Source organism: Curcuma longa, unplaced genomic scaffold (genome assembly GCF_044706935.1).
Source record: "Curcuma longa cultivar G26 ecotype Majalengka, Jawa Barat unplaced genomic scaffold, ITB_CL_G26_1.1 utg134316_np1212_261454_RagTag, whole genome shotgun sequence".
In the NCBI taxonomy this organism is placed as follows: Eukaryota; Viridiplantae; Streptophyta; class Magnoliopsida; order Zingiberales; family Zingiberaceae; genus Curcuma; species Curcuma longa.
The window spans coordinates 182,633-197,639 of record NW_027435597.1 but is presented as its reverse complement, the minus strand read 5'-3'; the positions used below and the strand labels follow the sequence as shown (position 1 = coordinate 197,639).

The window sequence follows — 15,007 nt, the reverse complement described above, 5'->3', positions numbered from 1 at the left end:
ATATATGTAAAAATATTGATTTATCATTTGTCATACCAAAATGTACAGATTATGTATTTCACATATTTATTATATGTCTACTCATTTTTTTATTTATTTAAATCATAAATATTAATTTTTGTTGGTCTAATTTAAATCGTAAATATTAATTTTTATTGGTCTCATGAGCTATATATATATATATATATATATATATATATATATTTTTCATATATAGATTTATTTTAAAAAGTAAGAGTATTTTTATAATTTTATATATTTAAATTTTATTTACTTTTATTTTCTTCCCAAACAAGTAACAATTAATGAACCTTCATTTCCTCCCAAATAAAAAAAATATATAAATATTTTTCTTCTCTTCTTTTCCCTTAAATTAATAAATTTTCTTTCACCTCATCCAAACAGAGTGTTAATGATAAAAAGATCATTTGAATCTAAATGGAATGAATATTTTGAAAAGTAATTTATATATATATAAATTATATTTTAAATTTATTTGATAGAAAGTATTTCATCTACTTGCCACTTTACTATTTCTTATTATGGAATTGTTATTTTACTTAATTTTTTTTTTGTTACAATGACTATTTTTGTTTGTTTTACAGTAATTACAGGATCAAAGTGGGATCGATTGTGACTGTTGGATTGAAGATGACCGGCCGTGATCAATCCCTTCCCTTTTCTATCGTACGGCTCCTGGGTTTCCCGTGATTCTGCGGAAGTCCCTTCACGTCAGCCGCGTCCCACCAGAAGTGTAGGAAAGGAAGGTGACACTCGTATCTTTTTTCCTCCTAAATAGTCCGCATAGTCCCAACGTTCACCCATTTCCGCCACTTAAAAATTTCAAATTCCCTCCCCTTTTTCAGAAATCCCGCGCATTTAGTTCTCTTTAATCACTCCGCAAATTCCAGATCCTTCTTCCCGAAACCCTAACCGCCCTCTTCCGAACCCCGATGGCGCTCGATCTCCCCTGCGACGGCGATGGCGTTTGCATGGTCTGCAAGGTGGCTCCCCCCGAGGAGGAGCTCGTGCTCTGCCGCACCTGCGTCTCGCCGTGGCACGCGCAGTGCCTCTCCAAGCCGCCTGAGTCCATGGCCGTCGTCGCTCAGTGGCTTTGCCCCGACTGTAACCCGCCCGAGGAGGGCCTCACAGCTGCTCCTGTTAGCGGCAACGCCGAACTCATCGCTGGAATAAGGGCCATTGACGCCGACCAAATGCTGACGGAGCAGGAGAAGGCCAGGCGGAGGCAGGCACTCGTCGGTGGAGGTAAGGACGCCGTAGCGGAGAGCGACGAGGAGGAAGAAGAGGACAATAAGGCGAGTAGAGGGAAAGGGATTGGAAGTGTTCTTGACTTGCTTGACGAGAAGTTTAACTGCTCCTTCTGCATGCAGCTGCCCGAGCGCCCTGTCACTGTGAGATATTATTCCTTTTTCTTGCGTTAGAGTGTATTACGATGGTCAAATTTTATTAATCTGTTTTAATCTGTTTCTGATACTTCAGGATCTTCCGTGTGTAGTTTGTTACTTGAATCTTCTTATTTGATCGTATATTTTGCTCCTCTACTTAATGTTGTACTCGTTCAGTTATTGATATTTTAACTAATAAAATTATTTTACTCGTTTTCTTAATCTTATCAGCTTTATTGTTTGTGTGGTTCTATTTTATATTTTTGAGAGTGCTAGGTTTTGTCTTAACATCCGTTATTTATTTTTCAAGAAAATTATTCAGAATTGATCTATACCTCTGCCCTTCTATTCTCTATCGTTTTTCCTCTTGTTGATGTATTTCTGCAACTTCAAACTATTCTACAAACTGTATCATTTGCTCGTATATTGATGGGCCAAAATGTTATAAAACTTAATCAATAGAAATAAACTTCCATTTCTTCTTCTACAGTTCTACTTACTATTTCTTTCTAATTTAATTATCACTTCTAAAATTTACTAAGCATCAGGTCTTTGGTAATCATTTTAGATATCTTTGTTTAATTCTTTTGTGCAATAATTCTCTTAATTATGTAATTACATGAAACTATCATTTAATTGGCCGATGGTTTTTAATACCTATTTGCTAATTTAACTATTTAATTATTTTTTTCTTTCAAAAGCACACTGTTATAATGTCTATGCTTGTAAAGTTTCTTACTTTATAAAATTTCACATTAAGAAAAAAATATTTTTCCTGTCAAAAGCACACTGTTATAATGCCTATGCTTGTAAAGTTTCTTGCACTCTTATAATGTCTGTGCTTGTAAAGTTTCTTACTTTATAAAATTTTGCATTAAGAAACTATTTAATTCTTTTTTCTTTCAAAATCACACTGTTATAATATCTATGCTTGTAAAATTACTTTATAAAATTTCACATTAAGAAACTATTTAATTGTGAATTTTACATTCACTTTGTTAGAATTATTTGTAAAACTTTCTATCATATTTATTTGGAATATCACATTTATTTGTTAGATTAAAGAAGTTGATTATGGTCCTAATCAAGATCCTATGCAGTGCTTTTGAATATCACACTGCATAGGATCTTGATTAAAGAAGTTGTTCCTAAGTTTGATCTCCTAAGAAAAAATTATGAGGTCTAACTTATATATAGATTTCTTAAGTTATTTTCATGTTATATAATGACGATCCCATAAAAGAGCTAAGGGATTTATTGTGTTACGTAGTTAGTTCTATCATTGATTGTAAAGGAAATTAAAATAACAAGATTTAATGCAGTGATAAAATCAATGTAAGTTAAATAATTATTCGGGTGAACATGATTCAATGATGGGGTAATGGATATATTAGGTTGATTTTGCTTTAGATTTTTGCCAAATGAAATTGATGGACTTTGAGATGTGCAAATGGAAATGTAAAGTTACAAATATGACACTAAATATATAAGATATAATAATGTACTTTGTCCAATAGATGGATTTATATAAAAAATTTACATGTCATTAGCAATATGTAGAATATGTTTTTTAAGGTATTTAAAGGTGGTTCAATGTAGTAGTCATCTTGCTCATTGCCTATGCTCTAGATTGAGTTCTTCCCTTATTCCAAACCAAAGGTGGAATCGTGTTTGAGAGGGCACAATCAAACACAATGCAGAGGGGTGTGCTTGAAGAAAATTTGGCAATATTTCATTACATGCCAAGATTTAAAAAAAACACACTATACAATAATCTATATTAACAATCAATACTAAACTTCCAAATTGAAATTAACAGCTCGTTGAAAAGAACTTATGCATCTTCTGCGTTTAAAAGATGAAACATCATAAGTCACAATCACAATTTGAAACAATCCCACATCTACAGTCTAAACACAACATAATAACAAATCTAAATAAAGTGACATAAACATAGGATTTTCTTAAAGTGAAGCCCAACCATATTAAAAAATTCCTAAGTATGAGTGAAAATTGATTTGGCAATGTGGAATCCTATATTAGCAAGTCATGGACATATCATATTCTTGATTTGGAAATAATGAGACAACATAACCATAAATAGGACATTAGTCCATAATATGTATGACAACCAACAACAACAGCTAATAAAAATGAGAATAAGTTTAGACATACTACAATAAACGCTAAGCTAAGGACTTTAAGTATCAATTATAGCCATACAACATATTATTTACATCAAACATCTATATCACTTGCATGAAAAATGATTAATTCACTACATTAGCACTAATATAACATCCATGAATGTGATATTGCATCCATACAACAATGCAACTGTGTCATCATGCGAACATATAAAAACAATGTACATTGGTTTGGTGAGTATGCACTTTTTGGCTAACACCAAGTGTGACACACCTATGCATGCTATAGGTTGGAGCCGTAATTTGTATGTTGTGTGTCCGACACCACTAGGGAATTTGATCGATGCTAAAAGCCTATACAATGTGGTTGACTCTACTAAATTACTTTGGTCTCCTAAGACTAAAGAACTAAATCGTAGTCTTAATATCATGCATGCAATTGAAATATATAAATAAATCAATAGGTTCATAGTTTGTACTGTTCAATTGGGCAAACTTATTAGCTTAGATTTGAGGGCATCTTCGATTCGGTCCATGTGCCATATGTAATGATGAATCCACTAACATCATGAGGCTTATCCTAGCCTCCTCAATGACGATGTATCAGCATCTAGATAAGAATGGGCTCCCATCAAGAAGTAGTTTCTTCCTTCCTTTAGCATTTCCATGAAAATCACCAAGCCCTAAATCCACCTTATGAAGTTGGCAGTCATCGTTGAGGAAGAAGATAGTGAAGAAAAAACGAGAGACTCCACCACTGTTTTTAGGTACTCTTCAAGCCTTTAAAAAAATCTCCACCTAATAGGGATCTAGGTCTAGAGATTGAGGAAAATGAATAGAGAGGGGGGGGGGGGGTTGACTCCTTCTGATTATACATATGACACCAGCCTGATTCCTCATCTTTTCACTTGGGAAAAATTAATTTCTTAGACACATTTCAAAAGAGACCCTCTAATCTCTATGTTTGTTACTAAACTCTCAAACACCTTCCATTTGGAAAATAAGTTTCTATTGAACGCCTTAAACTTAAAAATGACTTAACTACTTGGTGCAATTTGAGCAATTGCGTAAGCTTATGATAGTTTGCCATCACATATAACCATGAGCCAAGGATCTCGATAGAGTCATGTTTATCATGTTTAGATAATAAATAAATAAGTGCTCAACTATCACTCATTGATCCAATGTAAAATAATGACATTAATCACCAACAATAAAAAATAAATAAAATGAAATTCTAGGGTATTACAACCTAGCACCTAATGCTCTGTTTGGATAGGGTGAGGAGAAGGTTCATTAATAGAAGGGGAAGAAAAGGGAAGGGAGGGGAAGAGAGGAGATGTAAAGTATTTATGTTCTCCTTGTTTGGAAGGAAGAGAAGGTTCATTAGTTATTCTATTTGGGAAGAATGGAAAGAGAATGAAAGTTAAATATATAAAATTATAAAAATATCCTCACTTTTTAAATTAGACAATAATTATATTTTTATAATATTAATATTTATTTTATAAATACAAATTAATTACTTTTTTAAATAAAAAATAAATTTTTTAGATGAATTAATAGATTATATTTATAAATTTAATTTGTATATTTTAAGTGAACTACGTGTTCAATGTGCAGGCTTCGGCGCATCTATTTGAGAAGATATTATTATTCTATTGATTTTTTTATTTTTCAAGTTTTCTATGAAACATTACAAATGTTATATTATTGCAACATATGATAGTGATTTGAAGCGACGGATATATTTGCAATTGGAGAATGATTAGCCTACGAATTTATTGAACAAAGAAAAAAAATTATAGTAATCTAATAATGAGTCGAGATTTCAGTGAAAACGAAAGGAGCGAAAAGATTGTGCTTAACGAAAGAAATTTGAAAAATTTAGGTTAAATAAATTAAATAAGTTATTTGGGAATTAAAATTTTAAAATAGGGATAAAATTGGAACAAACAATATTTAGAGTTGCCTTTCCTTTCCTTACATCTCAAATTGGAGTTTAAGAAAATCTCCCTTTTCACGGGTAAGGAAGGTTAAAACTTATCCTTCCCTACCTTTTCCTCCTCTTCCCTCACTCCTTTCCAAACAAGGTTCAATGTTCCATTCCCTTTACCTTCCCCTTCCCTCACCTCCTCCTAAACAAAGCGTAAGTGGTAGGTAAAAACCTACCCCCACTTGACATTAAAATAATAGTAAAATAAAGAAGGCAAATATATTAAATTAAGAATGGTTAATGTTAATAAATATGTGTATATATCTTAAGTGTGTTGCAATTAAATGATGAAAATTTAACAATGAATGAGAAAAACAATGTAAGAGAGGGAGAGAATACACCTAGGGAAGAGAAAGAAGGAAAGAGATCAAAAACTAGTCTAGATTGTAGATATCAGGTGAAAAAGTGGAGGCGGGAGTTGTGTAATTTGGGAGACTGATGCGAACAAGATGGCTTGGGTGGGCTAATGGGAAAATCTTATTAAATGAATGCAACTTATTAAAACAACTTAATCTTTTTTCCTTAGATCTGCCTATTGCCTAGTTGGTGCACTTAAGCCACTTTTTAAAAGGGCCATCTAGCAAATAGGTGAAATGGTCACTTGAAACCGAGCAGATGACTCTCTTTTAAAACAATGTGTTCTTTTATTTATTTAGTGAGATGTATATAAATGACCCAATGTTAACATGAGCATGACACGGAATCAATAAGAGATAGATTGATTTAGCTATACAATCCTTTAGTTGTAAATGGACTTCATAAGTTCCACAATGCATAAGCTTATGTCAATGCCTTCTAAAATAAAATATGCTTATTGCTTTTAAAATAATATTAGAAAGGAATTATTTATTTATCTGAAAATTTTTATAACATACGACTTCCATGTGTGACTAAGTGCATTAATCTAATCTCACATTTTACATTTCATATTTTGATACTTCTAAAATTGTAATTTGCAATGAGGAAAAAATAGTCATTTCTTTGTATTTATATTCAAGAAGAAATGAAGATGGTACATCATTATGATATGATAGTTAATATAACTTTAATGTTAAATCAAACTAAATTAAGCTATCATAATCTTTCATTTGTAAATTATATAGATTCAACATGATCTGTTTGAAATCTTTGAGGTTTGAGAACTATGAAAAGATGGATTAGGTTCACAAACATCATAACTAGAGAATTTATCAGGGGTAAATAAGAACATGCGATCAAGAAATTTTAATGTTGTAAATTAAAGAGGAACATTATTTTTCAAGAAAGGCGAGAAGCTTGAAAACATAAGCCGATAGAGATAAATTGATGTTAACTTTTATCAAGTCTTAATATTATTTGACTATGATGTTATACCATTTTGAGCTGCTTAGATAGAATCCCAAGTTAATAGTTCTTTTTGTCAAATTTGATGGGAACATAAGAGCTTCATGAACGAGTGTGGCTTAAAGATGGCTTGATTTCATGCTCTTATTGTGCTGCATGTGTGGGAACCTGGCTTTACTTTATAGGTATTAGTCGAAGGTCTTTAAAGTGATTATACAATAAGCAATATTAAAATGCGTAAGTGCATAGTTATGCAATCTACACCTTGTGGTCGATAAAAAAAGGATTTTGTGCTCAAATGTGCTTCCTTTTAACATGAATGGTTACATCTATGTGGACAGTACCTGGATTCTTGGTAAACCAAGCATAGAATATCTTAGGCAGTTTTTCTTATTATGTGCTCTTTAGTTCCTATGATATCAAGGTTGAAACAATGGACATTAATAACATGTTTTGGCTTATGAATTAAGTCAAGTTGTGATAGAAGTTTAAATGTAATTAGAAAATAGCTATCTATAAGTTTTTTGGTTCACACTTATATTATTTTCAGATCACATGCATTTTCCTTTTATATTCATCATTTTGGACTTACAATTATATTTTATATATGCTAAAAGAATATTTTTGGTAATACTTTTTGAATTTATATAGTTATGAATTTATTACATACATTTTGTTTTTAATATTATTATTATTCACATTTTCTTTTTTATTAAGTGGATTGCCAAGTGATACTGGTATGTGGTTAATTCCTTTAACTATTTTACAATTAGGACTTGGGAGATGTTGTAGTTAGATTCTGAATATTTTTTCCACTCAAATTGTGAATGAAATTAGATGATCTTATCTGCACCACAGTGCAACTCATTGTTGTACATTCCCTTTCCTGTCATGATTTTATATGTTGTCAATTTCACCCTTGAAAATTTGAGGTATTTGCACTTCTGTGAAAAGGTACTAATTGAATAAGTTGCCCTTGCTCAGCTTGCATTTCACTGAACTTGATTGCACAGCTAATAAAGTTCAACACTTTTGTTAGCACTTAATGGTTGCCTTAGATAGAAAGATTTTGCGATCAGTCTGTTCCCAAGTAGTGGGATAATATCTTGAACTTAGGCATACTGATTTAGAAAGAATTAGTTCCATATGGCAAATTGAAGGAACTTTCAGCCTGTTTTTATTGAAAATGAATCAGTCAAAATAGTTCAGCAGGAATGGATAACAAGCATGGTTAAAAACTATCACCTAGAAGTATATACTCCTTACCTTAATCAATTGTGAAAGGAATAATCTGGTATTGTGTTGATTATTACATTTCCTTGTGTAAAAGCAAGAACACTTCGCACATGATCAAACCAATAGTTGCAATATTATGTTGTATGTTATGAAATTTCTCTGGGTTTGTTTACTCCTATTAGTTCTTATATAGAATTTATATGGTGTGCATGTGCATTTCCATAGTGGTCTCATAGGTCAATTAGTATATTCCTTTTAAGTGCTCTATCATGAAGAAACTTTGTGATGAGTGAGTTGGTCTCAGTTAGTTACTATTAATTGAGGCCATCCATTCTAACTTTTTTCTTTGTTGTTTTGGTTTTCATTTTGTTGATACATAGCAAAGTGGTTATATCAGTGTTAAATTGCTAAGAAATTGTTGTCTGATATACTCACAAACTCAGTTTTATTTATTTAGATATCACTAGTTTTTATTCCCAGTGTAATTGAATGTTTTGTTCTCGGACATTCTTTCATTGCAGACACCATGTGGTCATAATTTCTGTTTAAAATGCTTCCAAAGATGGGTTGGTCAGGGTAAACTTACTTGTGCAAAGTGTCGTTCTCCAATCCCGTCCAAAATGGCAGAACAACCTAGAATCAACTCAGCTGTTGTTGCGGCAATTCGTATGGCAAAGGCTGCAAAGTGCAATATGTCTGCTGGTCCAACAGCTGTATATCATTTCATACGAAATGAGAACAGACCTGAGAAAGCATTTACCACTGAGCGAGCTAAGAGAGCTGGGAAAGCAAATGCTTGTAGTGGACAAATCTTTGTTACTGTTCCTCCTGATCATTTTGGCCCTATACTTGCAGAAAATGATCCGAAAAGAAGCCAAGGTATTTTGGTAGGTGAGACATGGGAAGATAGAATGGAATGCAGACAATGGGGTGCTCATTTACCCCATGTGGCAGGTATTGCTGGCCAGTCTGATTATGGTGCTCAGTCAGTTGCACTTTCTGGTGGATACAAAGATGATGAAGATCATGGAGAATGGTTCCTTTATACTGGCAGGTGACATTTTGTCTACTTGTTTCTGAGACATTCTTAGCTGCCATTTTTCATAATTGTCTAGACCTAGTCTTTATATTCACTCGCAAGATTAAACAATAAATCTGTTACTCTTTTTGAAGTATGCTTTCTAAAGTGATATTTAGGCACACTGACTACATTGTTGCTATGTTGTTTTTTGATTAAATTTGAGGTATGGTGTAATTAACAGACTTATTCTTCTAGTATACAAATGCCAAGCTTGTACTGTTTAGACAAAATCTAATTAATTATGCATTTCTCATTATTGGTTATTACTCATTCAGCTAATACTACCGAACCCCAGTTTGATTATGTCTTTACAAATTATTGGGCACAAACAAATGCATTATATTCTTCTTTTTTTAGGTGTTCTGATTATTCAAAAGTATGTTTCTCTCAGTTCAGAAGACATGTGACTTAATTTATAAACAAATAATTCCTTTATTTTACTGTTTTTGTTCAATTGCTATGAATGTTTGTGGTCTTTTTATCACTATCTGAAAATTGGCAGTGGTGGAAGAGATTTAAGTGGAAACAGACGCACAAACAAGGAACAGGCCTTTGATCAGAAATTTGAGAAACTCAATGCAGCATTAAAAGCTAGTTGTCTCAAAGGATATCCTGTTCGAGTGGTGAGGTAATGATTTCATTCATATAATTGTCCTTCAGAATCCCCTTTCATGCCTAAATGAGGAAATGAGTCAAGATAGATTCTTCCTTAACATTGCTTCCTTGAGTTGGACTTATCTTAGAGAAAATTAGCAATGTAATATAGAGTGATTTAATTCATTTGAACATTACTAGTGATATAGCTTTGCACAAAGCTAAATGGAGGAATAAATTCATTTACCAATCCTGAATAGTAATTATGATTTTTCTTTGGATATACTGAAGATCTAATTTCATCTGTGAGGAATGGACTAAACTATCATTGCAATAATTATGATGTAAGTTAATTAAAAATGGAAAGTTAAGTAGTCTAGAAACAAAGTAATTGATTTATAAATTTATCACTTTTAGTGTGTTTGGAAATTCAATTCTTTTTCTAAATGAAATTCATGGTTTGATAGTAGATAATGCTTTTTGACCGAAACAGTAAGTTAATTTTTATGCATATATGTAATTATTAGCGATATATGAGAAGATAATGCTACTACTTTTGCAATTTATTAATTACAAAATTCCAAACAAAAACTTATTACATAACAAGCTCTTTTCATTTGGTTCGTACTTCAATTTTATCCTTTCTTTTCTATTGAATCCATTTTCTATGCTTACATCAAATGCCATGGAGAATGTTCTAAAAAGATTGCCCATGTGGCCTCATAAGCCTTTTAGACAAGGAACAACATTAAATATGAGATCTGTCATCCCTTTAGGCGCTTTGAGTGCCCATGCAGGCTAGGTGTGTGCATAGGTGAAAGGCAAACCATATATACATTAAAAAGGGAAAAATGGGTTCATGGTTCATTTGATATTCAAGAACTTAATAAGGATTTTTGTGATAATTTTCCAACATTAGAAAAGAATAATTCATGTGATTGCAAACACAACTAAGTTTTTGATTTTGTAGTATATGATTTGCAAGTTTAACTTAAACATTTGTATTGCAAGTGATCCCCTTTAGTTATTAATTGTATACATGTGAATAATGAAAGTACTTTTTACAGTGTTATATTATGCGTTTTACATACAATTGACATTCATTTTCTCGATATAGAATTATAAATTGGATGGATTGATCATTATTCTTTGTTGTTTATATGTCGGCCATTTTCATTAATATAGATAATTTAACATTTTTTAATAACCCATTGCATATGCCCTTGCACATTGTATATGTAGTGGGTTGATTGTTACTTTTAAAAATCCTTGTGATGTTGAAACATATTTTATTTTGGAAGGTCTCATAAGGAAAAGCGCTCGTCGTATGCTCCTGAGATTGGTGTTCGCTATGATGGGATATATAGGATTGAAAAATGTTGGAGGAAGGTTGGAATTCAGGTAGATTTTATGTGTGATGAGGATATCGCTCTTGTGCAATATCCCTCTGCCTTATATTTTGGTCGCACATATTTTGCAGTTCAGCTTATATTATTTTCATTTTCTCATAGGGTTTCAAGGTATGCAGGTATCTTTTTGTTCGATGTGATAATGAACCTGCTCCATGGACAAGGTCTTGCATATGTTATATTATTTTTTCAGTATCACAAATTATTGTTATTATTATTTTATAATTTGACACTCTTTGAATCTAGTGATGATCATGGTGATCGGCCTCGTCCTTTGCCTGCCATTAAAGAACTAAAGAATGCAACTGATGTCATAGAAAGAAAGGAAAGTCCAGCATGGGATTATGATGTATGTGTCTGCTTTATCATTTGCTGGGTCTATAAAGTGTTTATTTGGGGTTGTCTATCACTCGTAATCCATTACTTACATTTTTTTTTTAGTTGGTCTAAGAAGCTTTTCCTTTTTAATTGATCAACAATGGTTTTCATTTTTGATTGGTTATGTGCCTTTTTGCTTGGGCTACAAAGGTTAATTTGATAATTTGAATATGTCGCTAGCTCTTTTGTATCTATACCGTATTTATTATATGTACCCTCTTAGATTAATAATGGACCATTTTCCATTTATATATACATTTAATTGTTTTATAGATATAAGAAAGTGATAGGTGGATATTTTGACATTGAAAGTAGAGATGTCTGTGAATTATGTTTGCTTTAGGTATGTGTTGGCCCTTGAAAAGTTGTGTTGAACTTGGCCTGGGTCAATTCAAGCTTGTCGGCCATAGCTTGAATTAGCTGGGATCCAGCCCAACACAAACCCAGACTTATCATGTCAGGCTTAATATTAATAACTAATTTAATATTTTTATGTAAAAATCTGGCAGGTTGGACTTGTCCCATGAGCTGGGAGACCTTGTTAATCATATAATGTTAATTGTATCCCTAATATCTAATCAGTATAAATTTATTTTTGTTGTTCAATTGTCACTCTATTAGGAGAAACATGGATGGAAATGGAAGAAACCTCCACCAGTCAGTAGAAAACCTATAGTCACTGGAAATCTAGATGAAAGCAAGTCTGTAAAGAAAGCAAGAAAGGTAGCCCATACTATGTCTGTAAAAGAGATGGTTTTGAAAGGTGAGTCCAATTGTTAGATGTACATACTTTAAGTAATTTTATTTTATTTTTTTGAATTTTATATAATTTGCCAAGTTTTCAAAGTTTTTATATTTCTTTATGCTTGTTTTTCTAAGATTCACTCTTTGTTGCAGAGTTTTGTTGCCTACTGTGTCGAAAAGTTATGACTCTGCCACTTACCACTCCTTGTGGGCATAACTTTTGCAAGTCTTGCTTGCTTGATGCATATGCTGATAAGTCATTTGTTCGAGAAAGGACCCGTGAAGGTGGCCGCACCCTCAGAGCACAGAAAATTGTCAAAAAGTGCCCCTTTTGTCCCACTGATATATCTGATTTTTTGCAAAATCCTCAGGTAATCAATTCAACAATCAAAAACTGTTATTTATCGTATAAAAGAATTTTTGAAGACCTGAGTGGCCAAATTTGGCATTTCCAGGTAAATAGGGAGTTGATGGAGTTGATTGAATCACTTCAACAAAAGACTGAGGAACAAGAAGATGAAAATAGCGAGGTTGCTGAAATGTCTAGTGAAGATGGCCGTGATGTCATTGAGGAAAAGAATCCTGTCGAGTCTGTTGATGGCGATTCAGATGTTAAAGCTGCTAACTCTGAAACTGAAGCAATTCAAACATCACGAAAGCGAAAATGTTCAGTTCTGTCAGTCGTTGCTGAGGCCCTTAATGAAGAAATCACCAGTGCGGATGCCTAAGTAATGTGGCCTGCATCATAAGATATGAACTTCCATATCTATGGTTATATGCTTGGATTTCAATTTAGAAATTTGCGGATATGAACTTCCATATCTATGGTTATATGCTTGGATTTCAAATTTAGAATGTTGTTTCTGAGAAATTATATTTGAAGATGTCTTTTTGTAGATTTGGCATCTCATTAGCTGTTCAAACAATAATTTTTAAACTAGTGATATGAATTAACATATCTATTCGGTTCTTTTGCCTACTATATCTGCTTAAGCTTCTAGATACAGTTGTTTTTTATATGAATAATATTATACAACTAATGACCAGCCATCAGCCATGTGACTATAATTTCATAGTGTTTCGCATAGAGATCATCATTTTAAGTTCTATCTAGATCAATTTAAGTTCCTAGTATTTGTATGTAAAAGACATCCAGTAGTAGATGAGGTTCCTAGGGTTTTAGGGTGTCCCATCTTAGCCTAGCCATTCTTCTCTAAAAGGTGGAATTTGCCACACGATCGGTTCCATATGATTGGCTTTACGATCATTTGTGAAGAGATAAATCGAGAAACTGCAGTTGGTTATAACGCAGTAGGGTATTGTTTGGCTTTGTCAGGATTTGATCATTTGAACCCTTGTCCTCTTCTACAAGTTTGTTGCATCATAATTCATAACCAATTCAGTTATACTTCGGGAGCAGCCTGGCCATTCTTCTTCTATAGTATTTGAACGTTAATGAGACAGCAGTAGATGTTTGATAGTAGAATGATCTAGTTTGGTTGACCTACAGGGAGATGAACATGGGAGAGATGAATTATAAATTGTATTAATTCTCAAAAACATCATACTCATACATCTCCTAATAATTAAAAAAACAAAATTAAATAAAATATCTAAAAATTAATATATATATATATATATATAATTTTTTTTTTCAAAATAATAAGACACTTTTATATTCAAAATAGATATTATAGTAAATTTGGAAAGATATATAAAAGTCTAACCAATATAATAAGTGTAAAAATTAAAGGACATCTCATTTTATCCAAATCAAAGATCATCCATTTTTAATTTTTAATTAAAAGAACATTCCACCATATCCCCTTTGTATATAAATATTATTGAACAAAATAAATAATATGTATCTATTATAATATTATATCAATTATAAATTTATAATTATTATACTATACATTTTATATAATGAATATGATAGAGATAATAATACTGAACATTGTAACGAGGACAAGAGAAGTTGATAGGATCATATGTCTTTTTATAAAAATTAAGAAAAACCACTTTGATGATTAAAAAATTATAATAATATACATATATAGTGATATTTTATGAATTTGATGCGATGCCGCATGAATTATGATGTCCATGTCAATAATTTAATGAGGAATTATAGACATCGCGTCAACAATTTATAAATTGAGAAGGATATGAAACTAAAAACAGATGTAAAACAAAATGAACACTACTAAATTCACAAACGTACAATCATTGTATTAATTTATTATTATTAGTAGTATTATTATTTATTTTCTTTAAAAAAAGAGCGCGGCAAAAAATTTATGCTCAGCCGGCGTCGTTTAACGATAGTATCATCAAATTTCAACACGTAACATTATGATGCGAACGAACCCTTTCTAATAGCTACAGAAGCCTTTTCCTGCTTCGCTAAAGACAGCAAATCACGCTTGTCTTCGTTCCGAGCTGGACCTTATCCATAAGTCATCACTCCACTCACACAGCCATACGCTGCTCCCTCGACAACCCAACGAGTTCGTCATGCATCTACGTGTCGTTATATCATTGGTCTCACCCATCGGGTTAATTGTGTAACTATCATGTTCCGGCGGAACTATTAAATTGCCGGCGGACACTCGTTAGTCAAGAGTCGTGGGTAGGCGAGCAACTGTAAGATTCGTACAAGAACCTATCCGACGGACGAGAAGCGCGAAACA

The 15,007-nt window shown here is 32.4% G+C and overlaps 1 protein-coding gene across 1 annotated transcript; it reads left to right on the top strand.

The window, feature by feature from the left end:
* Positions 1 to 953: 953 nt before the first annotated feature.
* On the top strand, positions 954 to 13,042 carry LOC141819676 (E3 ubiquitin-protein ligase ORTHRUS 2-like). Its single transcript, XM_074706929.1, has 9 exons — positions 954 to 1,412; positions 8,630 to 9,162; positions 9,692 to 9,817; positions 11,085 to 11,184; positions 11,295 to 11,356; positions 11,439 to 11,541; positions 12,192 to 12,333; positions 12,468 to 12,685; positions 12,770 to 13,042. The coding sequence occupies exons 1-9, from the start codon at positions 954 to 956 to the stop codon at positions 13,040 to 13,042; spliced, it is 2,016 nt and encodes a 671-aa protein (XP_074563030.1).
* The last annotated feature ends 1,965 nt before the right edge of the window (positions 13,043 to 15,007 follow it).

Excerpts from the sequence above, each read along its gene's own strand:
- LOC141819676 (XM_074706929.1), top strand. The coding sequence starts at position 954 with ATGGCGCTCGATCTCCCCTGCGACGGCGATGGCGTTTGCATGGTCTGC. Across the intron at positions 11,357-11,438 it reads GAACCTGCTCCATGGACAAG|TGATGATCATGGTGATCGGC; the intron begins GTCTTGCATATG and ends CTTTGAATCTAG. Across the intron at positions 12,334-12,467 it reads AAAAGAGATGGTTTTGAAAG|AGTTTTGTTGCCTACTGTGT; the intron begins GTGAGTCCAATT and ends TCTTTGTTGCAG.